General features: G+C 39.2%; 1 protein-coding gene across 2 annotated transcripts; it reads right to left on the minus strand.

Moving 5' to 3' along the window:
• Nucleotides 1-112: 112 nt before the first annotated feature.
• On the minus strand, nucleotides 113-27959 carry LOC100999214 (signal peptide peptidase-like 2A). 2 transcript variants are annotated; one of them, XM_031668696.1, is made up of 10 exons: nucleotides 27625-27959; nucleotides 26429-26530; nucleotides 22964-23045; nucleotides 21292-21366; nucleotides 16817-16873; nucleotides 16569-16622; nucleotides 15723-15825; nucleotides 12695-12772; nucleotides 10536-10696; nucleotides 113-880 (listed from the first exon to the last, which is right to left on the minus strand). In XM_031668696.1, the coding sequence occupies exons 1-10, from the start codon at nucleotides 27711-27713 to the stop codon at nucleotides 806-808; spliced, it is 876 nt and encodes a 291-aa protein (XP_031524556.1). In that variant the 5' UTR covers nucleotides 27714-27959; the 3' UTR covers nucleotides 113-805. The 2 variants fall into 2 exon arrangements, with proteins under 2 accessions (XP_031524556.1, XP_031524557.1); XM_031668697.1 differs by lacking the exon at nucleotides 16569-16622 and having other exon boundaries at nucleotides 27625-27957.

The following is a 27959-nucleotide window of genomic DNA, read 5'->3' on the forward strand; positions in this document are numbered from 1 at the left end:
GGGTTTTAAAAAATACTACAAAAATATGCACTTATATTTATTCCAAAATTATGTATTTCTAACCTCTGCAGTGATATAAGGTCCAAATTTTCACTGTTAAACGCCTTCTTGCATGGTGTTAAACAGTTATTTCTATAGAACAGATATCATTTGCATAAATCTTTTTTTTTTTTTTTGAGATGGAGTCTCACTCTGTCGCCCAGGCTGGAGTGCAGTGGCGTGATCTCGGCTCGCTGCAAGCTCCACCTCCCGGGTTCACGCCATTTTCCTGCTTCAGCCTCTCAAGTAGCTGGGACTGCAGGCGCCCTCCACCATGCCTGGCTAATTTTTGGTATTTTTAGTAGAGAGGGGTTGACCTCATGATCCACTTGCCTTGGTCTCCCAAAGTGCTGGGATTACAGGCGTGAGCCATCGCGCCTGGCCAATTTGCATAATTGTTTACAGTAAAACTCATTCAGAAATAGTAACTACTTTTATCTACCATCAGAGCTGAAATAAAAAGATTTCAGTAAAAAAAAGTATAGCGATGGGTCAAGGCATTTTTTTTTAAGAAAAATATACTGTATATAGTATATATATCTCGGAAACTACACAGCCAGGTTTTATTTAATGTGAAGGCACAACTTTAACATTAAAAGCAAAGCGTTTTAGTTATTTATGATGTAACTGTCAGTACCAGCTCATAAAAATATATATTTGCAAGCATATCATTGACGACTCTTTCAGATTGTCAATTCAAAAGTCAATTTAAAAACTCCAAGTCTATTTGTAGAAAATCAATGACACATTATAGCAGCTCCACATATTATTGCTGGACAATCTGTTCACCAGTCAATGCAGGGTTTTCTTCATTTGCTGCATAATCCAGATGGTCCATCATCTAGGCATAAATAAAAGACGTTAGGAAATGCAAAATTTCAACTTGCCCCCAATATTCACTACATTAGCAAAAGGATTCTGAGTTTTTCTAAAAAACACAGATTGCTCTATGAAACTGATCACTCCTTCAGGAGCACTGTTCTGGTTCAACATCCACACTTCTAAGGAGATAGGGTGACACTGAACCTCTAAGGAAGTCTAATCACGTGACTCAGAGCCCATTTGTGTTCTCCAGATCTTCCATTATCTCCATTTCCAAATATGAATACTGCCCTTCATGGCAGTGAGAACTCCAGAACAAAAGGAAGATATTCCTGACACTTATTCCAGGACACTATTCCAGGCAGTGTCCAATCATATAAGTGGGAAAACTAAAAATGGCCTCATGAGTCACTGTGATAATACCTGCTGGCTCTGGGACAGTGTGATATTATTGACACCTTGAAATAACCGTAAGATAATTCAAACTTTGGAAACATTATAATAATTTCTACAAAAAATGAACTTGAGGTCAAATGATATTTGAAAACAAAACCAAGAATACATTTGCTAGGCTGGGCGTGGCGGCTCACGCTTGTAATCCCAGCACTTTGAGAGGCTGAGATGGGCAGATCACAAGGTCAGGAGTTCAAGACCAGCCTGGCCAAGATGGTGAAACCCTGTCTCTAATAAAAATACAAAAATTAGCCGGGCGTGGTGGCAGGCGCCTGTAGTTCCAGCTACTTGGGAGGCTGAGGCAGGAGAATTGCTTGAACCCAGGAGGCGGAGGTTGCAGTGAGCCAAGATCGCGCCACTGCGCTCTAACCTGGGCAACAGAGTAAGACTCTGTTAAAAAAAAAAAAATACATTTGCTATAGACTATTTTAAAGAAATTACTGGCCGGTCACAGTGGCTCACGCCTGTAATTCCAGCACTTTGGGAGGCCAAGGCGGGTGGAGCACAAGATCAGGAGATCGAGACCATCCTGGCTAACACAGTGAAACCCTGTCTCTACTAAAAAATAAAAAAAATAAAAATTAGCTGGGCGTGGTGGCAGGCGCCTGGAGTCCCAGCTACTCAGGAGGCTGAGGCAGGAGAATGGTGTGAACCCGGGAGGCAGAGCTTGCAGTGAGCCGAGATTGCACTACTGCACTGCACCCTGGGTGACACAGTGAGACTCCGTCCCCACCCCCCAAAACCAGAAATTACCAGTTAAACTTTTCTCAAATGGTCACTTCAGCTCTGCCTATATTCTCATAAAAAATTGTCTTATATTTGGAAATGAAAGATGAAGAAACTGTTTAAATGCTTTCAGTGTTTCAGCAATTCAGATACAATTACTAAAAACAGAAAAAAGTAATGCCTTTGTGAAGACTGTTAAAGACTTTTAGACTAGTGATTAAATTTTGGTATAGAGATGCACTTTTTTCCTTTCCTTCATCAAGAATTAGAAGAAGGAAAGATCAGCAAGATAAATGTTCCTATTTTTGAAAAGTGGTTCTGAAGGCTTTAGTGTTTTTTGGAAGAAGAACAAGAGGGTGGAATCATCTCCAATAGGGTCTCTTGACTTGCCAGGCAGAAAGAATACAACATGAGCTGAGGCTCTTGGCTGACAACTGTCTCAACTAATGGTGACAGTTTACAAAATCAAAACCTAGGCTGGACGCGGTGGCTCACACCTGTAATCCCAGCACTTTGGGAGGTCGAGGCAGGTGGATCACGAGGTCAGGAGTTCGGGACCAGCCTGGCCAACATGGTAAAAACCTGTTTCTACTACAAATACAAAAATTAGCCAGGTGTGGTGGTGTGCCCGTAATCCCAATCCTACTCGAGAGGCTGAGGTGGGAGAATTGCTTGAACCTGGGAGGCGGAGGCTTTGGTGAGCCGAGATCGTGCCACTGCACTCCAGCCTAGGCAATAGAGCAAGACTCCGTCTCAAAAATAAAATAAAATAAATCAAAAACCTGCTGATACTCTACAAGCCATTTCAAGACCCAAAACCATTTTGAGGTCTTCTAATTGCCAAAGATATCTCCTAGATTTAAGGTCACTAGTTTGCAGCAATTCTAGCGGAAAAAACAAAAGCCAAATCAAGACAGATAACATTTATTAAGCAGTTCACTACATGAAATGTAAGATGAAGATGTTGAACAGTTAATTTTAGTCAATTTAAATGAAGGGGGGAGTGCAGCACACCAACATGGCACAAGTATACATATGTAACAAACCTGCACGTTATGCACATGTACCCTACAACTTAAAGTATAATAATAATAAATAAATTAAAAAAAAAAAATAAATGAAGGGGGGAAAGGAAAAGTATGTAAGATATATTTAGGCCCCTTTTCTTCTAGGAATTTAAAAGTTCCGGGTCTAAGAGGTTAGGGCTGTGTAGAGAGAAAATTGAAGCAGCCTCAGCAGAATAGATGGTGGAGAAACCCTCTTTCTTCCCCAGGATCTGCTTACCCTGGCAACTGTAATCTAATGAAATGATAGCCCACATACCCTAAATTATAACATGCTTCCCTGGTGCCTTGTTAGCACAGTAGGTAGTGAGTCAGTCTCATCTAACTTGCCTCTTCTTTCCTAATCCCCAGGTACCTCACTGGCAATATATAATCTAATCCCTGAACACAGAAATATATTAATTTAAAAAACCACTTTCAAAGTCAACTTATTGAGAAGTAAGCATCTCTATTCCCTATTTACTGACTTTCCAATAAAAACAATACAGAAACATAAAGAACAAAGTTTAAAAAAATACAACAATAAATTAACATAAATAATACAATGAATTGACAAAATTGGCAAACATTTTCATCATATTTGGAAACAGGAAAGCTTGATTTGGAAAGATGGCCTCTGAAATCAGGTCAGCTAAGGTGGCATTTTCTGATAGCTCTGCTTGCTTATAATTGAACCAATCTCCAGAAATAGTCTAATAAAACACTCACTAAAGCAGGGTAACTGGAGACTTGCTGATACTGAAGCAGAGTTGTTCTAAGTTATCTCTGTATTCTGACTTGTCAGTTACAGCTTGTGACTTCTAAAAATAATGAGAAGTACTAGTGACATTTAACAGACACAACTCACTGTTTACTGGGTATCGACAAACCGAAAACTTACTACCTGCCCAGAGTAAAATAGCCCATTGGACATTGCTGCACATATTTAACTCCACTTATTTCATTATAGAAGCAAAAAATATCCCCTAAAATGATGACTCCTCTTCACTGTGCTATATGCCAAAGTAATCATGACTCTGCTTGATTTTTCTCTGCTGAGGAAAAAGTATCTTTATTTGCTTTATATTAATTAGAACTAAGACTTCACATAAAATCAAATAAGGGGGTCTGAGTACTGTAGTTCTTGAAGCATTCCACAAGAAAAGTTCATAGGAAATATACTGTAACTACTTTTGGGCTGTAGAAAATAATTTAAAATTAGTAATTAGTATTTCCAAATTAGTTATTTTTTTTTTTCTTTTTTTTTGAGATGGAGATTCGCTCTTGTTGCCCAGGTTGGAGTGCAATGGCACGATCTCGGCTCACTGCAACCTCCGCCTCCCGGGTTCAAGCAATTCTCCTGCCTCAGCCTCCCTAGTAGCTGGGATTACAGGCACGTACCACCACACCGGATAATTTTTTGTATTTTCAGTAGGGATGGGATTTCACTATATTGGCCAGGCTGGTCTTGAACTCCTGACTTTAAGCGATCCACCTGCCTCAGCCTCCCAAAGGGCTGGGATTACAGGCATGAGCCACCGCCTGTATTTCAGTGAAACCCTATAGAAATATTACTTCTTTTGAGAGAAACTCACAGGAAGGGCTAAAAGACTCAAAGTAAGATCCTGAAGTATTTCAATAAGGTCTCCAAGTTACAACAAGTGAGTTTTAACTTGCCCACTAAAAACAGCATGGAAAGACTGTCAGGGCTACCTGGACATTTAAAGAGTCTCCAATATTCTTGCACTCAACTCTATTATCAGGCATTCGAATGAACCAAATGACTAATAGTATAAACAAATTTGCCTTAGTCTTAGATTGTAACTTTATATTACTTGTTTTGTATTTGATTATTTCAAAACAGCAGCAAAAACTTGCAATATTTACAAAAAAAGATTGCATATAAAGACCGCAGAGATACATGTCTAGTTTAATGTTTTAAAAGTGCCTCACTTTTATAGTGGCATATGACAATTACAGTCATTTTATAAGGGCTGCTGAAATACAATCAGGAAGCTTATACACACTTGCAAAAGTAACTAAAGGCCAGTGGATGAAGGATTGAGCATTAGAGGCACACTGCATGAAGACTTTCAATAACATTAGCTGAGAATTTACAGCATAAAAACTACTGTCATAAGCATTGTGGATTCCTAATACATAAGAGCTAATACTTAGGGAGGGAGGCATATATAAATACCAGAACTGCAGGGCAGATGTTAATAAGTATTTAAAGTACAAAGTCTAAAAAAATACGGTGAAAGGTAAATGTGATTTTAATTGGAGTGCCTACTTCCTTCTAATTTCTTAGAGATCTACTTGGAGAAGGCAGAATTTAAGTTGGGAGTTAAACAGGGATATTCTAGAAATAGAAACTGACAAAGCTTAGGAGATGATGGAGGTTGGGAGAGAGAAGCAAATGATTATTATTACACTGTTAGTCTAAGAGATGAGCCAGAGCTGACCCTCAGGCCTATCTCACAGTGGACCCATATCAAGTCTCCCTCTGTCTCACCAGGCATGTAGAAGTTCCCCACTCTTATTTCTGAAGTCTCTGCCTAGCCTTAACAGATTTCAACATCCATCTGCCTCACACCAAGCCTTAAGCTAACCCACTACTATGGATTTCCTTCCCTCCCCGCCCTCCCTCCCTCCTTCCTTCCTTTTCTTTCTTTCTTTTTTTTTTTCCCCGAGACGGAGTCTTGCTCTGTCACTCAAGTTGGAGTGCAGTGGTGCAATCTCGGCTCACTGCAACCTCCGCCTCCCAGGTTCAAGCAATTCTCCTGCCTCAGCCTCCCGAATAGCTGGGATTACAGGCGCCCGCCACCACATCTGTCTAATTTTTGTATTTTTAGTAGAGACAGGTGTTTCACCATGTTGGTGAGGCTGTCTCAAACTCCTGCCCTTGTGATCTGCCTGCCTTGGCCTCCCAAAGTGCTGGGATTACAGGCATGAGCCATCACGCCCGGCCCCACTATGGATTTCTTATTCCCCTACCTCCCTATAGATCCAATCTCATTTTATGGATGAGGAGACAGTCTTCAGAGATTAAGTTATTAGTCAGAACTGATGTCAAAGGCCACAATACACTGTCTCCCACAAATGACAACATTCAAGGTAAGCTAATTTTGATTTTAAATATTGGTCATAAACAATGAAAGGGAAATAATTTATAAAGGTATTGCGGCCGGGCGAGGTGGCTCAAGCCTGTAATCCCAGCACTTTGGGAGGCCGAGATGGGTGGATCACGAGGTCAGAAGATCGAGACCATCCTGGCTAACACAGTGAAACCCCGTCTCTACTAAAAAAATACAAAAAACTAGCCGGGCGAGGTGGTGGGCGCCTGTAGTCCCAGCTACTCGGGAGGCTGAGGCAGGAGAATGGCGTGAACCCGGGAGGCGAAGCTTGCAGTGAGCTGAGATCTGGCCACTGCACTCCAGCCTGGGCGACAGAGCAAGACTGCGTCTCAAAAAAAAAAAAAAAAAAAGAAAGAAAAAGGACTTCCATTTTTACTTTAGACACTTTCACGTTGCTTATTTTAAAAACGCAAATACGCATTACTTTGTAATTGAGATAGAAAAAAGAAAAATTACTAAAATGAAAACAGTGAAGGTCTATGTAAAAATTTTAGTAAATTAACTACCTGTAATATTATAAGACATTGAAATAGAACAAAGAAGACTAGAATTACTATAATGAACATCTTTTCACATCATTTTTGCCCACATTTTTAATCATTTTCTGAAAATACCTTATTTATTTACCTTAAAGTAAATAATAAAGTATGATGTAGGCATATGAAGGGAATATTATACAGCCATTAAAATAATTTTATAAGGAATTTAAAATAAAATATAAAATGCAGTGAAAAAGAAAGAGAACTATTTATAGTATCATTCACTCATCTATCCATTTATCCAGAGAAGGCACAGAAGGAAATTCACTTAAACCTTAGCTATCTCCAGGTGGTAGGATTATGGGTGGACTTAATTTTCCTCCTGTATTTAAAAAAAATATTTTCCAAATTTTCTATAATCACATATTTTATTTTTATTTATCTATTTATGAGATGGAGTCTTGCTCTGTCACTCAGGCTGGAGTGCAATGGCGCAATCTCAGCTCACTACAACCTCCACCTCCCAGGTTTAAGCGCTTCTTCCGCCTTAGCCTCCCAAGTAGCTGGGATTACAGGCATGCGCCACCATGCCCAGCTAATTTTTGTATTTTTAGTAGAGATGAGGTTTTGCCATGTTGGCCAGGCTGGTCTCAAACTCCTGACCCCCGGTGATCTGCCCGCCTTGGCCTCCCAAAGTTCTGGGATTATAGGCGTGAGCCACTGCGCTCAGCCTATAAGCATATATTTTTAATAATAAAATACTTTAAAAGCTGTATTAAAGGGAAAGGACTTTTTTTATAAATAAAAACAAATTCTGATAATGAAAATAACAAGAAACATAAATAATTCTGTAAGACAGCACATGTGCTCTAACAATTCTAAATTTCAATTCTAAATTAAACAAAGATTTAATGTCAACTCAGAACAATATTTCCTGATGTTGCTTGTCTTTGTCCTGATTTACAGTTAATCAGATGAGTACCCCTAATAGTAGAAATCTCTTGCTCACAGGCCTGTCCTGAGTCTTTTCTTCTGCCTCTACATTCTCACTATTCTGTATGCTAATGGCACTCCCGAGTATCTGTCTCTAGCCAGGTCTGTCTCCTGCACACCAGACCTATTTATTCAACTGCCTATTATTTCTCTCTTTGTGGTGATCCAATAGGTACTTTTGAAATGTTCAAGACTGAATTCATCATCATCTTCCTCAACCCTGTTGCCTTTTCTTCATCACCATCCCCCTAGTTTCCCAATCCAGAAGCCCTGGACTCTACTTCTTTTCCTCTGCCCATACTGACTCTATCATCAGGCCCTATTATGCGTCTAAATTTCTCTTAACTTTGTTCAAGTCTTTCCATCTCATTACTTCGCTAATTCAGGCTTCTATCACTTCTTTTTTGCTTGTGTTTTTGTTTTGAGACAGGGTCTTGCTCACTCTGTTGCCCAGGCTGAGTGCACTGGTGCAATCATGGCCCACTGAAGCCCCTATCTTCCGGGCTCAAGCAATCTTCCCACCTCAGGCTCCCAAGTAGCTAGGACCAAAGGCATGTGCCACCATGCCCAGCAATTTTTTTCTTTTTTGTAGAGACGCGGTCTCGCATGTTGCCCAGGCTGGTCTCAAATTCCTGGGGTCAAGTGATCCTCCTGGCTTGGCCTCCCAAAGTGCTGCAATTATCAGTATAAACAACCATGTCTGGCCTTCTATCACTTCTTATTGCAATAATTGTCCCCAGTTTTGCTCCCTTAATTTTCTAGATTTTTTAAAACTTTAAATGGTCTCCAGTGCTTAGTATAGAGTTCAAACTCTTAAATGTGGCTTATAAGATGCTACAAGGCTCTCACTCTTGCTTTCTTCTCCAGTTGTCATTTCCTGTAGCTCCCCTAACCCTTACTCAGTATTATAGCCATCCTAACCTTCACTGAGTTCCTAGAATGTGCTATGTTCTCTTCCCTCTGAGCCTCAGAAGACATGGTTCCTTCAACATGGAACACACAGCTCAGTCTTCAAGTCTGGACATAAATTTAATATTCTTCAGAAAGTCTTTCCCAAATCACCTAGGACTCTTTCCTGAAACCACAAGCACTGGATATCCCATCTATAGTTTTCACGGCACCTGCCGTTAACTAATATGTTTATCATACTTTATTGTTAGTGACTTTATCTCTATTCCCCACTAGACTGTAACTTTCAAGAGGTCATGAGAATAGGCCTCTTTATAACTTGATCATCTTGTATCACCAATACCAAAAATAGTACACTCTCATAGAATCACTCATAAACATTTGCTAAATGAAGAAATATAAAACGATTAAAAAATGATGTAGAGTACTTTTTGAGATGTGATTTTTAGAGTTTATTAGTATAGTGTATATCATAGGATACACTTTTATTTTTAAAAATCTTTAAAAATAAAAAACCTGTGTGAGTGTCATCTTCAGTGGAAAAGTTAAAAGTTACCTTACTAGTTTAGTCAAGGGCATTAGAATCATAAATTAATTCTACATATAATAGTGTAAGTTGAGACAACAGCTTTGTGATGTAGGCAAGACAGGTCTTATTAGCTTAACTAACTCTCAAAGAAATTTTAAGATTTCCTGAAAAGAATTCTAAACCAGTGTTTTTTCAAATCATAGTAGTCTGTAACTTAATGTGTTAACCACCTCTCATTAAATAACATTATAAATGACACAAAAGACTAAGCACAAGATGGACATGAACTTTGAACTGTTTATCTACTATCAGAATTGCAGCCACCCACCCAAAGTGTCTCTGTTTTTGTTCACGTGACCCCTGACACAGAAGCATGAGGGTGGATGGAGGAGGGTAGTAGTTGTAATAGGGCAAAGCAGAGCTAACTGCCTCACAAAGTGCCTTCATGAAGGGGTCAATGCCATGGTCCTGACCTCAATAGGCTAGGATTTCCCAACTCTTCTTAATTTCAATGCAAACAGACTTTACTGGAATACTAAGAACATTTAGGGAAATAAAAAAAAAAAAAAGGGGGTTTAACTTCAATGAAGAAACCACTCAAGCAAAAGAGACTCTGGTATCAAGATTTTCTTTGTTTAGACATTTTAAAGAAAGGTCAACCTTGATTCATTTAAATCTCAAAAGAGTGCCCTATCTAGTTTGGTTAGGCCCATTTAGATGCTGAAGAGTACACTTTTTTTGAGATGGAGTTTTGCTCTTGTTGCCCAGGCTGGAGCGATCTTGGCTCACTGCAACCTCCGCCTCCCAGGTTCAAGCGATTCTCCTGCCTCAGCTTCCCAAGTAGCTAGGATTACAGGTGCCTGCCACAACACCTGGCTAATTTTTTATATTTTCAGTAGAGACAAGGTTTCACCATGTTGGCCAGGCTGGTCTCGAACTCCTGACCTCAGGTGATCCACCTGCCTCGGCCTCCCAAAGTGCTGGGATTATAGGCGTGAGCCACCATGCCTGGCCAGAGTACACTTTTTATGTGCAAAACCTTAGGACTCTTACTATAAATAGCTAATGCTTAGTCTCAAAATTAAGTACTTATTTTAAACATACAATTTTATCTTTCATGAAGTCTGCTTTTGTGTAGGTTTTGAAAATACATGTTGAAATGCTATTTTGTTTTCCCTGATGTCCTCTGCTGTTCTTTTGTAGTTTTGTCTTGAATCGCCAGGCTTTTGGCATTAGGTTGCAGGGGAGGTGACAAATGATGATGTAGCAGGTGGACAGTGAGTAAGGGGGTATTACAGTACATTTTGGTACATAAAAGTGTTGCTATATATAGGCTGTTCCCACCCAAAATCAGTAAGTAAATTAAGTCATAAGATAACATGGTAATCAAAGTATAAGCACATACCTGATAGCTGTTACCTTTCCAGAACTTTTTCATTTCCTTACGTCTCCAGGCAACAATTGAGGCAGTAATTAGTGTGCAAGGTACTAAATAGAGGAGAGCAGGTTGCCCCTTTTTCATCAGCACCAGAACAACAAATGTAAGTATCATGCCAATAGCATAGGCTGCAAGAAGAATACCAAGCCATCAGTCATTTCTACATGTTACCAAAGGTGGGTTTGTTCTTCTCTCATTTAAGTATTGGTTTTCAAATATTTCTGAAGACATTTTTGCTCTATGACTTCTTGTAATTTCATCATTTTCCTAGATAGGATTAGGAGACATCTTCTACGGAACTTTTGAAAAATCTGGAAAGTGGTTAGCATTTCAATTATTACTAACCTAACCATGTATCATTGACAGAGATAATACTTCATGAGAGTTTCAATTAACTGTTGCTATTAAAGTTGTTAAATGGTTTCATTATTTTAGATAACTAAATCTATACCAATAGGTACTATAGGTTGTTTTAAAAAATCTTCCTAACACTGATTACATACTTCTTAAGCCTTGTTACTAAGCACATACTTTTGAACTTTTCTTTTTTTTCTTCTGAAACAGAGTTTCGCTCTTGTTGCCCAGGCTGGAGTGCGATAGCACGATCTCAGCTCACCACAACCTCCACCTCTTGGGTTCAAGTGATTCTCCTGCCTCAACATCCCCAGTAGCTGGGATTATAGGCATGCACCACCACACCTGGCTAATTTTGTATTTTTTAGTAGAGACGGGATTTCTCCATGTTCGTCAAGCTGGTCTCGAACTTCCAACCTCAGTTGATCCACCCGCTTCAGCCTCCCAAACTGCTGGGATTACAGATGTGAGCCACCATGCCCGGTCTGAACTTTCCTTAATGACTCAGGGTTTTACTAGGAACATAGGATCTCAGAATATTCCTTTATAAACAATTTAGTATAGTTCCTAATATTAAAGATGAGGCAATGGAGGAACAGGGAATTTAAGTGAGCTGTCCAAGGGTACACAGGAGAATTAATGAACACTCCTATAATCTGCCTTTGGATACTAATATGTTAAAGCCCTGGACAGTACCATACTTAGTGGCCTCAAACTGCTTTTTTTGAGATGGAGCCTCGCTCAGTTGCCCAGGCTGGAGTGCAGTGGTGCGATCTTGTCTCTTGAACCCACTTCCCGGGTTTAAGCAATTTTCTTGCCTCAGCCTCCCAAGTAGCTGGGAATACAGGCATGCGCCACCATGCCCAGCTAGTTTTTGTATTTTTAGTAGAGATGAGATTTCACCATGTTGGCCAGGCTGGTCTCAAACTCCTGACCTCAAGTGATCCACCTGCCTTGACCTCCCAAAGTGCTGGGATTACAGGCATGAGCCACTGCATCTGGCCAGCCACTGCACCTGGCTGAGACCACTTTTTGAATTTCTTTATATTTTTTTCTTCATCTTCTCCCTCACTTAGCTATTTTCTTTTCTTTTTCTTTCTTACTTTTTTTTTTTTGAGACAGGGACTCAATCTTTCACCCAGGCTATAGTGAAGTGGTATGATGATGGCTTACTGCAGCCTTGACCTCTTGGGCTTAAGCATTTCTCCCATCTCAGCCTCCTGAGTAGCTGGGACCACCACATCCAGCTAATTAAAAAAAAAAAATTTTTTTTTTTTTTTTGGAGACAGTCTTGCTCTGTCGCCAGGCTGGAGTGCAGTGGCATGATCTCAGCTCACGGCAACATCTGCCTCCCAGGTTCAAGCGATCCTTCTGCCTCAGCCTCCCCAGTAGCTGGGACTACAGGTGCACGCCACCATGCCCAGCTGATTTTTTTTTTGTATTTTTAGTAGAGATGGGGTTTCATCACATTGGCCAGGATGGTCTCAGTCTCTTGTCCTCATGATCTGCCTGCATTGGCCTCCCAAAATGCTGGGCTTACAGGCGTGAGCCATGGTGCCCGGCCCTAAAATAGTTTTTATAGAGATGGGGTCTCACTATGTTGCCCAGGCTTGTCTAGAACTCCTGGGCTCAAGCAATCTGCCTGCCTTGGCTAGGACTGCAGGGGTGAACTAACATGTCCAAATTGTAGTCCTTCTTTATTTTTAGATCTCTGTCTTTTCCTCTAGACAATACAATTCAACATTTAATACAAAGAAAAAACAAAAATTTACCAACAGTAGATGAAACATAGTATATATAAGAAGAACCAGTCTGAACATCAAATCTTCTACAGTATGCAATCAACAGGCCTTAAAAAAAAAACAAAAAAACACACGTTATTTTCTTAAAACAATAAGAGCAATGCAAATTCAACCGTTAACAATAGTAACAGTATATGTTGTATTGAATCTTCATTGTTGCATTATGAGAACATTCAAGTAGCTCAAATTCTGGATAAAGTTTTATATGCTGATTTTTAAAATACTTAATACCATATTTTAAACATTTCCTGAAGCTACTAGTTTTTAACTATCATTTTTATTAGCTGCTCAATATTCCATGTCACGAAGAAAACTTTTTTCTTTTTGAAACAGAGTCTCGCTCTGTTGCCCAGGCGGGACTGCAGTGGCGTGATCTCAGTTCACTGCAACCTCCGTCTTCCAGGTTCAAGCGATTCCCCTGCCTCAGCCTCCTGAGTAGCTGGGACTACAGGCGCCCACCACCACACTTGGCTAATTTTTTGTATTTTAGTAGAGACGGGGTTTCATCCTGTTGGCCACGGTGGTCTTGATCTCCTGACCTTGTGATCCACAAGCCTTGGCCTCCCAAAGGGCTGGAATTACAGGCATGAGCCACCAAGCCCAGCCATGAAGAAAACTTCTTAAATTTATCATTAAAAATGTATTGAATAGACAAACGGGTTTACATCAAACTAAAAAGCTTCTGCACAGCCAAAGAAACAGTCAACAAAGTGAAGAAAGCACCTATGAAATGGGACAAAATATTTGCAAACTATATATCTGATAAGGGGTTAATATCTAAAATATATTAATATAAGGAACTCAAACAACTCAAGAATAAGTAAACAACACAATTAGAAAATGGGCAAAGGATTTGAATAGCTAATTCTCCACAGAAGACACATAAATAGACAACAGGTATATTTAAAAATTGCTTAAAATCACTAATCATCAGAAAAATGCAAATTAAAACCACAATGAGATATCACCTTACATATGTTAGAATGGCTATTATCAAAAAGATGAAAAGTAAGCCTCAGGATGGAGCAAAAAGGGAACCCTTGTTCGTTGTTGATGGGAATGTAAATGAGGGTAGCCATTATGGAAACCAGTATGGTGGTTCTTTAGAAAATTAAAACTAGAACTACCATATGGTCTAATAATCCCACTACTGGGTATACATCCAAAGGAACTGAAATCAGTATATCAAAGAGATATTTGCATTCCCATATTCACTGCAGCATTATTCACAATAGCCAAAAAATGGAAGCAACCTAAGTGTCCGTAACAGATGAATAAAGCAAATGTGGTACATACGCAGACTGGAATGCTATTCAGTTGTGTTTTTCCTTTTTTTGAGACAGAGTCTCACTCTGTCACCCAGGCCGGAGTGCAGTGGTGCGATCTCAGCTCACTGCAACCTCCGCCTCCTGGGTTCAGGTGATTCTCCTGTCTCAGCCTCTCAAGTAGCTGGGATTATGGGCGTGTGCCAACACACATGGCTAATTTTTGTATTTTTAGTACAGATGGGGTTTCACCACGTTGGCCAGGCTGGTCTTGAACTCCTGACCTCAAGTGATCCACCTGCCTCAGCCTCCCAAAGGGCTGGGATTACAGGCATAAGCCACCACGCTCGGCTCATGCCTTCATTGTAAACATGCAATTATGCAGAAACAACTCATTTAATATCTATTTCTTGTAAGAAATTTGTTGAACCTTTTCTTCTTCCCAAAGAAGAAATCTCAGCTTGTATTTATTTATAATGTTATAAAAACAGAAAGAATGACATTTAACTACTTCAAAAATCATAAATTAATTTTACTATCTTCATTAGTTATTTGAATTAATTAGTTTTGGTCTCTACAAAATTAATAAAATAAGTCCCTTGTTGTTTTTGCTGTTTAATCACATTTCCACTTTTTTTTAAAAAAATAGTACCTTTTCCCTCCCTAAATTCAAATTTAGCTTTTAGGATTAAGTCATGTATTGTCAGTACCTCTGCTCTTTAGAGAAATGTTTTTGTTTTAGATCTTTGACATTTACTTCAATAACGTAGTATTTATATACTATTTTTACCAGTTCTATGCCAAGTTCTATATAGAAGATCTTGTATAGCCCTTGGTAGGGAAATGGTACAATCAGGTATAAGTTTAATGATATTCAAAGAAGTGTAAGGTTACTCAATAGAATGTTTTCCTTATTTTATCAATTATGTGACTCGAGATTCACTGAGCTAAGAGAGCTGCTACACTGGACTTTGCCATGTCAACTTGCAAGGCAACACTGCTAGTTTTTCTCTCTCTACCTGGTTTTGCTATATAAATAGAAGGGCTTTTTCAGAAGCACTAGTACTCCTCACCCATGCACCACAGGCAGTTAGGACATAGGGAGACTGTAAGAAAAATGAAGAAGGAAAAACTCAGTTGATAGAGGAATATTATCAATTATTTCTAAACTAAATTATTACTGGGCTTGGATTAAGTTTATTCTACAGACAGTGCAGTGAGGAAAATAAGGCAGAACTACACTGTCAGAGCAGACATGCTAAGAGACGGTGATCAATTCCACTATAAACTGTGTCTTTTTGTATTGTGCAGTCCTACAAGATGGTGTTCTTCTGTTTCTCCTCTTGATCACAGCCTTGCCTAATATTCTTAAACTACTTTTTCTAAAACATAACCATTATCTTAAAATATAAGTAATATAAACTATTTGTTTGGCATTATTATATTCAACTTCTAAAAAGGGTCACAAATATACTTTCTTGAAGAAGGTTAAACTGATCCTAGTTGCTTCCTTAACAAACTTTTTGAGCCATGGGAGTTATTACAGTACTTTAGTTCTTACCAGTTGGGCTTTACCTTCTACCCTCAATAAGCTTTTTTGTTATGACAATCTCAGCTCTAGTGACAGACAGAAATAGTTAATACAGAGCAGGTAACTTTTAACAGATTCTATACACATGACGATTTAAAATCATCAGTATTTTTTTTTTACTAAAATTGTTACAATTGCTTACCTGGTACAATAATGTCTCCAAAACCCAATATTGAAACAGGCATGAGGCACACACTCATTACTGAGAAATAGATCAGTTTTGGTACTCTGATGACTACTGGCAACTGTTCAAAAACAAAACAAAATAAAACAAAACAAAACAAAAAAGAGGCCACCAATGAACTTCTTGGCAATCTTTACCCATATCTTTTATTTATTTATTTATTTTTTGGAGACAGAGTCTTGCTCTGTTGCCCAGGTGGAGTGCAGTGGCACGATCTCAGTTCACTGCAACTGCAACTGCAACCTCCGCCTCCTGGGTTCAAGTGATTTTCCTGCCTCAGCCTCCCAAGTAGCTGGGATTACAGGCATGAGCCACCATGCCCGGCTACTTTTTCTGTTTTTAGTAGAGACAGGGTTTCACCATGTTGGCCAGGTTGGTCTCAAACTCCTGACCTCAGGTGATCCACCTGCCTCAGTCTCCTAAAGTGCTGGGATTACAGGCATAAGCCACCGTGCCTGGCCACCCATATCTTCTAGAAAGGGAATGATTAACATTAGAATAGTTCTTTTGACAGTTTAAAGGAACATGAAATACTCTGTTTCTATCTATTTCCGAAAGAAATAGATTAGTTTTGAAAAAATGAAGCTCAACACACATGTAGGATTAACAGTATTAATCAACTATCCCCACATTTAACCTTTTTTTTTACTCTTTACCAAGAATAGAACTCAGGCCTTGAAACACAGAAAATAGAACAAGCCTTATTTTTTTTTGGCTATCTGGATTTTTTTCCCCCAAAGAAGACTCTTGCCTCAGAGGGTATGATTTAAAGTCCAATGAACATATCTGAAATACAATCCTTACTTTCTCATGGGGAGCTGAGGGTTGACCAGTGGCTTCCACCAAGTTTCCATCATTCTAGGATGAAACCCAAGTCAATAGGTATTTAATAATTTAGAGTAACTAAGAAAAGAGCTATATTTTCTGAGAAATAAGTTTTACAATACCTTAACATGCACTACGTGACCAATGAATTACACAGGAAAGCAAATTATTAACTGGATACACATACATACACTGGACAGCCATTTCTATTTCATTGCCATCCCTACCTTTTCATTATTTCCAAAAGGTCCAGCTGCAAGTTCAACCATGATACTCTCACCATTCTAAAATTGAGAAGGAAGAGAAAAGAAGTTGTCTAATCATTTAAAGAAAACAATCTGCCACTATTCAAGTGTGATTTAAGCCCCATGGCATATGGCCAGTTACACTGAAAATGGGCTACAGACTGCTGTTTTCCTAAAAGTCTTTGTAGATAGCAAAAACTGAAGTCATCTAAAACAAAGCCCACCTAGTACAGTTGCTCCACTTTATCAGAGGTCAACAATTCTCAGACATTGGCAAATGAATCACGTAAAAATAATTCAAGTGAACCCTCAGTTCTGATTTGTAATGACATATTAATATCTGACATTTGTAATGGGTTATAAATTTTAGATACAGTACTTTTAGTTACATTATGCCATATACTATATGTTCTTAGTAGTTTTCAGCAATGTCAATGAAGAAGGTCATACTAAAATCTTTTACACTTTGTTTGTAAAAAAATATTGGTAACTTTATTTGAATAAATATACATCTGACCTTCTGGCTACTCACCACAATAACAAAACAATGAAACCAAATTTGAAAAGACCCAACCCTATAAAACCTGAGAAGCTTCTCTAGCCTAACTCTCATCCAATTTCAGCCCTGCCTCCTTTCTATGATCCAATCAAAACATTAACCTTAGCTAAATTTCCCTCCCTTGTGCCTGGATAAAGTCTTTTTATGTGGGCTGTGTGAGGGGTTCATTTAAAAACTTTTTCCTGATAGCCAAGTCTGTTGTGGAGAGGGAAAACATTGTGAGGTAGCAAGTTAAGATTGCATGAACCACTCATTTTGTTTCATATTATGATAAATATATCAGCAAAGCAGGTACAGGGAAGAGAAACAAACGCTGAATTTCAGGAAAATTTGATTGACTAACTATAATATTTTCCATGTGGGTGGGGTGCACAGGAGAAACCACTTGAGTGTTTTTAAAAGGACCTCATTGATTCCTGAGCTGAGTAGAAAGGAGGATAAAACCCCTAGCTGCAGAAATCTTTTGCTCATGTTAAGCTTTGGGTTACAGAAGGGTTAAGTCAAAGCAGTTTAGGAAAATAAACTAACACTAAGTACAGTTCCTTAAAGCAGATTCCTAGGTTGTGATAACATTTCCAGATAAAGAGTTCATTTTGGTTCACTTTCTAATTGTTATGTAAAACATTTAACTGAAGACCATCATTGATATCCTCCCATACATTTAAAGATACCTGAATAACTACTATTTGTAAGACACAATACTGAGCACAGTGGTGGATGGAGAAAAATGAGTAAGACAGGCTCTTATTGCTGTACTTTTATGGCGACCTGCCTTGCCAACTCACTAGAAGGCCACTAACACTTGGGTCAAGAACATGTTTAGAATATGCAATAGTTAACCCTTCAAATTTACAGTGAAAACCAGGAAAATCAGCAATCTGATTTTTGAGTTACCTACTAAAGTAAGGTCTGCTTCCTTAATAAAATAAAAACAAACAAATCAGACTGAGAATAAGGTATTAAAGTAAATCTATAGCAGTGAACTCCAAAGAGCGAGCACTGAGTTTTTTCCACCATACTAGGTTGCTAGAAATCACGTTCCTAGTCAGTAGAAACTAAGAGAGAAATAGGAAGATGAAAAATTTCTTTTTTTTTTTTTCAGACGGAGTCTCACTCCGTCGCCCAGGCTGGAGTGCAGTGGCATGATCTCAGCTCACTGCAAGCTCCGCCTCCCGGGTTCACACCATTCACCTGCCTCAGCCTCCCAAGTAGCTGGGACTACAGGTGTCTGCCACCATGCCTGGCAAATTTTTTGTATTTTTGTTTGAGACAGAGTCTCCCTCTGTCGCCCAGGCTGGAATGCAGTGGCATGATCTCGGCTCACTGCAAGCTCTGCCTCCTGAGTTCACACCATTCTCCTGCCTCAGCCTCCCAAGTAGCTGGGACTATAGGTGCCTGCCACCACACCCAGCTAATTTTTTTTGCATTTTTTTAGTAGAGATGGGGTTTCACCGTATTAGCCAGGATGGTCTTGATCTCCTGACCTCGTGATTCGCCCACCTCAGCTTCCCAAAGTGCTGGGATTACGGGCATGAGCCACTGCGCCTGGCTAACAATTTTATTTTTTGAAACGGAGTCTCACTCTGTTGCCCAGGCTGCAGTGCACTGGCACAATCTAGGCTCACTATAACCTCCGCCTCCTGGCTTCAAGTGATCCTCCCACCTCCGTCTCCTGAGTAGCTGGGACTACAGGCGTGCACTACTACATCTGGCTAATTATTTTATTTAATTTAATTTATTTATTTATTTTTTGAGACAGAGTCTCCCTCTGTCGCCCAGGCTGGAGTGCAGTGGTGCAATCTCAGCTTATTGCAACCTCTGCCTCCTGGATTCAAGTGATTCTCCTGCCTCAGCCCCACAAGTAGCTGGGATTACAGGCACCCACCACTGTGCCTGGCATTTTTGTATTCTTAGTAGAGACAGGGTTTCACTATGTTGGCTAGGCTGGTCTCAAACTCCTGACCTCAAGTGATCCACCCGCCTTGGCCTCCCAAAGTGCTGGGATTACAGGTGTGAGCCACCTTGCCCTGCCTCTGGCCTCTTAATTATTGCTATTTTTAGTAGAGATACAGGTTCACCATGTTGGCCAGGCTGGTCTCGAACTCCTGACCTCAAGTGATCTGCCTGCCTTGGCCTCCCAAAGTGTTGGGATTATAGGCATTAGCCACCGCACATGGCCAAATAGTAAGTTTAGTTATAACCCATAATACTAGTTCTATGAATTTTTTTTAGATTACTATTGTTTGGTGAAGTCAATGAATCAAATGGCTCATAATTAAGTGACAGAAAGGTGCTAGTAAAATGGTTTGGTTATGCCAGGCATAACCAAAATGGTTCATCCCTGTAAATCCCAGCACTTTGGGAGGCTCAGACAGGAAGATCTCCTGAACCTAAGAGTTTGAGACCAGCCTGGACAATATGGTAAAACTCCATCTCTACAAAAAATACAAAAATTGGCTGGGTATAATGGTATGTCCCTGTAGTACCAGCTATTTGGGAAGCTGAGGTGGGAGGATCACCTGGGCATCAGGATGTGAAGGCTGCAGTAACTTGTAATTGAGCCACTGCACTCCAGCTTGGGCGGCAGACCAAGACTCTGTCTCAAAGAAGAGAGAAAAAAAAAAGTTTGGATGGTTAGCTGTATTTTGGGGCAGTTAACTATATTTGTTACCTATTATAATTTTAGCTCCCCAATAGGGTCAGTTTATCTTTGTGTTATTATAGCAAATACCAGAAGTGTAGATTTTTACAGTGATTTCACAGATGGTAGGTTTAATGAATGGGTAAAGAAGGAATGAGGCCACACGCTATGGCTCATGCCTGTAATCCCAATACTCTGGGAGGCCAAGGTGTGAGGACTCCTGGGCTTGAGCCCAGGAGTTTGAGGCTGCAGTGAACTAGGATTGTGCCATTGCACTTCAGTCTCAAGACTCGGCCTTAAAAAAAGAAAAGAAGGAATGAGAAGTAGAGAATATCAAATACTTAAATATGTGAGAGTGACAAAGGATAAATGGATAATATGAAGTTACAAAGCAAGACTCAAAATGGGAGAAAGTTGGGGAATTAAGCAATAATTAATATATTCATGAGACAGGAAAAGGACCAAAGTAGAAAAGCTGGACAAATAATTAAGGACCACCATACTAACCCAACACCTCTCCTCATTTTACTGAAGAGCTAGTGGCAGAGCTGGGAATATATGACCTAGCAGCTGCAGTTGCTCTGATTCTAACTTCTTGGAAAAAGCCAGTCTGAGAGAATGAACAAATGGACAGAAGCAAAAAGGGAGAGTATGTGGCCCTGGGTCTAGTTTCTCTTGATGCCAGCCCCACACTGGCCTACAAACACAGCCTAGATAAATGGAGCCTTTTTGGTACAGAAGGCTTAGGTTGGGTTCTGTAAGTTGGAACCAAAAGAATTCCACTGATGGGAATAGAAAGATGAATAGCTAGCAATACTCCCTCATACAACGGGTTAGTAAATGCAAGCAGAAAGGGCTAACTTGCCTATGGTTGCAAGGTTACAGAGTTACATTCTAGGCCTTCCGATTTCCAGTGTGCTGCTCTTTCTTAGTCTCAAACTAGTGCTTCAGAAACGATATTTTATTTTTTTTACTGTCTATATTGCCTGCAGTAAATATTTAGCTCATAAGAATAATTACTTTGAAAAGGGAAGAAAATTACAGATATTCTCATATTTGTATCAGTCAAGAGACATTTTAAAATCTAACAAAATGGATTAAAGCCTTGAAAGTTAAAAGGCCAATATCAATGACAATTCTTTTAAGAGAATTAGAATTCACTCAGTGGTAAACATCTACAAAATTAATAATCTAGGAGCAGATTTAAGATCATCATTTTTTAGCATGTTTCTTCATGCATTTAAAAAATGGTCATACCTTTGTGATGAATGGTGTTATGAAAACAAAAAATACATCATAGAGGAGGAGAAGGCCTAGAAGTATCACACATGACTGTTGAAGAAAGAAACAAAATTAAAGGTCAATCTTCCTAAATAGAAATTAAGGCATTAAATTATTTTTCAAGTCCAAATAAAGATATGAATATACATTTAAATATTATTTTTAAAAAGATATCTTATAGTTAATACTATGTATAGTTTTATTATTCTACATATTAAAACGCTTATCTTCTTTATCTTGTTTTTTAAAAAAATCACCGAACCAAAGAAACGTGCTGGGTTGGGCATGGTGGCTCACGCCTGTAATCCCAGCACTTTGGGAGGCTGAGGCGGGGCAGATCACAAGGTCAAGAGTTCGAGACCAGCCTGGCCAACATGGTGAAATCCCGTCTCTGCTAAGAATACGAAAATTAGCCAGGCGTGGTGGCGCGTGCCTATAACCCCAGCTACTCAGGAGGCTGAGGCAGGAGAATCACTTCAACCTGGGAGGCAGAGGTTGCAGTGAGCTGAGATCGTGCCACTGCACTCCAGCCTGGGTGACAGAGTGAGACTATCTTGGGGGAGGAAAAAAAAAAGAAAGAAAAAAAAAAGAAATGTGCTTCTCTGATATTTAGTCGTGTTAAAGATTTTATGAATTTGGCATATTACATGAATGATTAAAAATATTTTAAGCAGGCTGGGCACAGTGGCTCACGCCTGTAATCCCAGCACTTTGGGAGGCCCAGGTGGGCAGATCATTTGAGGTCAGGAGTTCAAAACCAGCCTGGCCAACATGGTGAAACCCTGTCTCTACTAAAAATATAAAAATTAGCAGGGCTTGGTGGTGGGCGCCTGTAACCCTAGCTACTTGGGAGGCTGAGGCAGGAGAATCGCTTGAGCTCAGGAGGCGGAGGCAGAGGCTGCAGTGAGCCAAGACTGCAACACTGCACTCCAGCCTGGGAGACTGAGCGAGACTCTATCTCAAAAACAAACAAACAAACAAACAAATAAATAAAAATATTTTAGGCAAGGTGCAGCGGCTCATGCCTGTAATCCCAGCACTTTGGGAGGCCAAGTCAGGAGGACTGCTTGCGGACAGCAGTTTGAGAACAGCTTGGGTAGCATAGCAAGACCCCCATCTCTACAAAAACAAACAACATTTAGCTAAAATAAAGTATACACATGGATAAGAGTGAGGAATAACAGGCACTGGATACTCAGCATGGTGGAAGGGTTAGAAGGGGTGAGGGATGAGAAATTACTTAATGGGGACAATGCACATTAGTTGAGTGATCGTTATACTATAAGCCCACATTTCATCACTACCCAATATATCCATGTAACAAAACTACACTCGAACCCCTTAAATTTATACAAATAAAAGAAACAAAAGAAAAAACAACAACAACAACAATAGTTTAGCTAGCAAATCAGTGGTTGACTGGGCCTGGGGATTAGGACTGATTGCAAAGGCCACGGTAGAGATTTTGGAAGAGATGAGAAATGTTCTACAACTTCACTGGCATAGTGGTTACAAAGTTACACATTCGTAAAATTTCCATAAACAGTACACCAAAAATTGGTGCATTTAATTGTAGGTAAATTATGCCTTAATAAAGTTGTGTTTTAAAAATTCATTTTAACTAGCAAAGTAGTATTGTATACATTACCTTGAAGTTGGGCAACTTCAGTGTTTTAATTAAATTCAGACAGAAAGCAATCCCCAAGATATCCTGTAAAATCCAAGCCCACCTAAAATCAAAAGATATTACTCTATTGCTTTATTAATGTTTAGATGAAGCTTTTCAAAAGACATAGATCACTGAGGTAATATCATTTAATTGCTATGATTTGACTATTCCTTTTTTTTTTTTTTTTTTTTTTTGAGACAGAGTCTCACGCTGTCACCCAGGCTGGAGTGCAGTGGCGTGATACTGGCTCACTGCAACCTTTGCCTCCTGGGTCCAAGCGATTTTCGTGTCTCAGCTTCCCAAGTAGCTGGGACTACAGGCATGCACGCCACCATGCCTGGCTGATTTCTGACTATTCAATTATTAAACAGCAAGCATAACAACAAAACCCCTCATATATTCCATATTTGGTAATTTTACTGTCCCAGTAGAATAATGAATATTATTATACTAAGAAAAAGTTGAAAAGGCTACCTCAGAAGAACATATATCAGACATAAGTGCATTAACACATGTCTCGTTCTAGAAAACAGCTGTTAACAAAAGAATTTCAGTGTTAACACAGATCCAAATAGCTTGAACATAAAGAAAACAGGTTATGCAACTTACTCCATCAGAAATTGACATGAATAATTATCCATTAATTATCCTACCTGAAGCTGTATAAAGCTGTATGAGCTTTGTTTCCCAAATTTTAGGCCATTAAATCCTTTCAGTCCTCAATAATTTTATTAATAAAACATTAATATAAACTTAAGTATATATTTTCTTCTGGTTATCTTCCTGCAAATGAACAGATATCTGTATATTTTCTTATATCCCCCTCTTTCTTGCATAAAAGACAGCATACTCTATATATTTTTTTGCACTTCACTTTTTTTCACTTAAAGAAATACAAATATCAAATCAAAGTGGATTAAAGACTTACATCTAAGACCTGAAACTGTGAAACTACTTGATGAAAACACTGGGGAAATGCTCCAGGACATTGGTCTTGGCAAAGATTTCTTGAGTAAGACTTCAAAAGCGCAGACCACAAAAACAAAAATGGACAAATGGAATCACATCAAGCTAAAAGGTTTTGCATGGCAAAGGAAAAATCAAGAAAGTGAAGAGACAACCCACAGAATGAAAGAAAATATCTGCAAACTACCCATCTGACAAGCTATTAATAACCAGAATACATAAGGAGCTCAAACAACTCGATAGAAAAAAAACCAAATCATCCAATTAAAAATAGGACAAAATATCTGAATAGACATTTCTCCAAAGACATACAAATGACCAACAGATACATGAAAAAATGCTCAGCATCTCCAATCAGATGAAATCTGACTGCAATTAGAGAAATGTAAATCAAAACTACGAGATATCATCTCACCCCAGAATGCTGGCAAGGATATGGGAAAAGGGGAAACCTCGTACACTGTTGGTGGGAATGTAAATTACCACAGCCACTATGAAGAACAGTATGGAAATTCCTCAGAAAACTAAAAACAGAACTACCATATGATCCAGCAATCCCACCACTGGATATACATGCAAAAGAAAGGAACTCAGTATTAAAGAGATATCTGAACTCTCACATTTATTGTAGCACTATTCACAATAGCCAGGATATGGAATCAACCTGTGTCCATCAATGGATGGAGGAAATATTATACATATATATATATATACATATATATATATAAAAAATTATACAAATACACACAATGGAATATTCAGCCACAAAAAATAATGAAGTTTTGTCATTTGCAAAGACATGGATGGAAGTGGAAGACATCATGTTAAGTGAAATAAGCCAAGCACAGAAAGACAAATATTGCATGTTCTCACTCATAGTGAGAGCTAAAATTAAGAAAATAAAAAATTGAACTCATGGAGATAGTAGAATGATGGTTACCAGAGGCTAAAAAAAGGTAGACAGTGGGGGTGATAAAGTGAAGATAGTTAATGGGTGCAAAAATATAGTTAAATAAAATAAATAAGATTTTGGTAGCACAATTAGGTGATACAGTTAATAACTTCTTGTATATTGTAAAAATAACTAAAAGAGTGAAATTGGAATGTTCCCAATCAAAGAAATGATAAAGGCTTGAGGTGATGGATCCCACAATGACTCTGATGTGATCATTACACATTGTATGCCTGTATCAAAACATCACATGTAGCCCATAAATATATATAGTTTGTGCTCCTTTTGTACTTTATATATCATAGAGTATATTCTCTCTCTCTCTCTCTTTTTTTTTTTGAGACAGAGTTGCACTCTTGTTCCCCAGGCTGGAATGCAATAGCATGATCTCGGCTCGCTGCAACCTCTGCCTCTCGGGTTCAAGTGATTCTCTTGTCTCAGCCTCCTGAATAGCTGGGATTACAGGCACACACCACCACACCCAGCTAATTCTGTATTTTTAGTAGAGACGGGGTTTCTCCATGTTGGTCAGGCTAGTCTCGAACTCCTGACCACAAGTGATCTGCCCACCTCGCCCTCCCAAAGTGCTGGGATTACAGGCATGAGCCACCATGCCCGGCAAGTATGTTCTCTTTTGTATCTAGTTTCACTTAGCATTACGTTTGAGATTCATTCACGCTTGTGCATGTAGTATAAGGCTTACTTATTGGTGAAGAGTATTCCATTGTGTAAATATAACATAATGTATTCACCCATTCAAAGTTTGATGGACATTTTGATTGTTTCTACACTCTCTCTCTCTCTGTCTCTTTCTCTCTCTCCTGGAACTCCCTGCATATCAATTCATAGAGATCTTCATTGTTTAGAGCTGCATTGCACTCTATTGTGTGGCTATGCCAAAACTAAGTGTGTGTGTGTGTGTATATATATAAATATACACACATACATATATATACGCACACTTATATATATACATACACACACACACACATATATTTTTTTGAGATAGAGTTTCACTCTTGTTGCCCAGGCTGGAGTGCAATGGTGTGATCTTGGCTCACTGCAACTTCTGCTCACTGCAACCTCTGCCTCCTGGGTTCTAGCAATTCTCCTGCCTCAGCCTCCTGAGTAGCTGGGATTACAGGTGTGTGCCACCACGCCCGGCTAATTTTTTGTATTTTTAGTAGAGATGGGGTTTCTCCATTTTGGTCAGGCTGGTCTCGAACTCCCAACCTCAGGTGATCCGCCTGCCTTGGCCTCCCCAAGTGCTGGGATTACAGGCGTGAAATTAAGTATATTTTTAAAGTCTATTTCAGTGTATGTGTTGAAATAATAATTCATATTTCCTTCTCTATATGAGTTCAAATGCATGAACATAAGATCTGCTTATTTAAGAAGTAGTTCATTACAAGACTGGTGTTCTGGCATAGAAGCAAAAAAGTTCCGTAATAATCACAATAAGTATCAGGCCAACATAGGAAACAATTCATCCTTAATCTAAAAGCAAATACATTGAGTATTCATACCTGTCTTCATTTCGAAACACAGCCCAAACAACAGCTACTGCTATGCACAGTCCAGAGAGAAAAATAAGTCTCACTTCCATGCTTTTGCCACGACATGCAATCCTAAAAAACGGATTGAAATAGTTAACACTGCAGATGAAGTACAAAGTTTACTTGATATAAGAAGTAGCAAATGGGCCGGGCGCGCTGGCTCAAGCCTGTAATCCCAGCACTTTGGGAGGCCAAGACGGGCGGATCACGAGGTCAGGAGATCGAGACCATCCTGGCTAACACAATGAAACCCCGTCTCTACTAAAAAATACAAAAAAAAACCTAGCCGGGCAAGGTGGCGGGCGCCTGTAGTCCCAGCTACTCGGGAGGCTGAGGCAGGAGAATGGCCTGAACCCGGGAGGCGGAGCTTGCAGTGGGCTGAGACCGGCCAATGCACCCCAGCCAGGGGGACAGAGTGAGACTCCGTCTCAAAAAAAAAAAAAAAAAAAGAAGTAGCAAATGTTAACCACAGTCATCAGAAGTGACTGAAATACCAATTTTATTTTTTTTATTTTTATTTTTTTTTATTTTTTATTTTTTTTGAGACGGAGTCTTGCTCTGTCGCCCAGGCTGGAGTGCAGTGGCCAGATCTCAGCTCACTGCAAGCTCCGCCTCCCAGGTTTATGCTATTCTCCTGCCTCAGCCTCTCGAGTAGCTGGGACTACAGGCGTCCGCCACCTTGCCCGGCTAGTTTTTTGTATTTTTTTAGTAGAGACGGGGTTTCACCATGTTCGCTAGGATGGTCTCGATCTCCTGACCTTGTGATCCGCCCGTCTCGGCCTCCCAAAGTGCTGGGATTACAGGCTTGAGCTACCACGCCCGGCTGAAATACCAATTTTAAAAGTCTTGATTTTACATAAAACAAATGAGACATAATAAAATGTTTATCAGTCCAATATAATTTTCTGTGATGATGAAAATGTACTATATCTGTGCTGTCCAATATAGTAGCTACTAGTCACATGTGGCTATTGAGCACTTGAAATGTGGCTAATAAGAATGAAAAACTCAATTTTTAATTTTATTTAATTTTATTTAAATTTAAATTTAAACACCTATAGGTCCAATGTATATCAAACTATATAGGTTTCAAATAATACTCCTATTTTGTATTGTTTTAAATTATAAACACCAAAATTATAAAATTTCCTGTAAGAGATACATACGTGCATTGTCCGTATGGTATCTTATGAATTAGTGCAGCAAGACAGTTGTACAGACTCATTGCTGATGCTATGCAGAAAATTGCTATCATAACATAAACTAGAAAAAAACAAAACACTAAATTACATGAGAACAGAAGGAAAGGTGATAAGAAAATATTTACACAAGCAATATTAATTCTTTAGTTTTCTTTATTGAATCATACTTCCAACGAAGTGACTATACGATGACCTGATTTACTTACTAAGCTGAAATTTAGATCGTGAGGTTTTTGTTTTGTTTTGTTTTGTTATCTGAGAGTCTTGCTCTGTCGCCCAGTTGCCCAGGTCGGAGTGCA

The sequence above is a fragment of the Papio anubis genome, chromosome 7 (genome assembly GCF_008728515.1).
Source record: "Papio anubis isolate 15944 chromosome 7, Panubis1.0, whole genome shotgun sequence".
Lineage (NCBI taxonomy): Eukaryota > Metazoa > Chordata > Mammalia > Primates > Cercopithecidae > Papio > Papio anubis.

What these genes read in the sequence shown, in the direction of transcription:
- LOC100999214 (XM_031668696.1), bottom strand. Translation starts at nt 27,713, where the DNA reads ATGATAGCAATTTTCTGCATAGCATCAGCAATGAGTCTGTACAACTGT. An exon ending in TGAAGTTGCCCAACTTCAAG is followed by an intron (nt 21,367 to 22,963) that starts GTAATGTATACA and finishes TTTCTTCAACAG; the next exon opens with TCATGTGTGATACTTCTAGG. An exon ending in CCTCAGCTCCCCATGAGAAA is followed by an intron (nt 15,826 to 16,568) that starts GTAAGGATTGTA and finishes GTTTTTGAACAG; the next exon opens with TTGCCAGTAGTCATCAGAGT.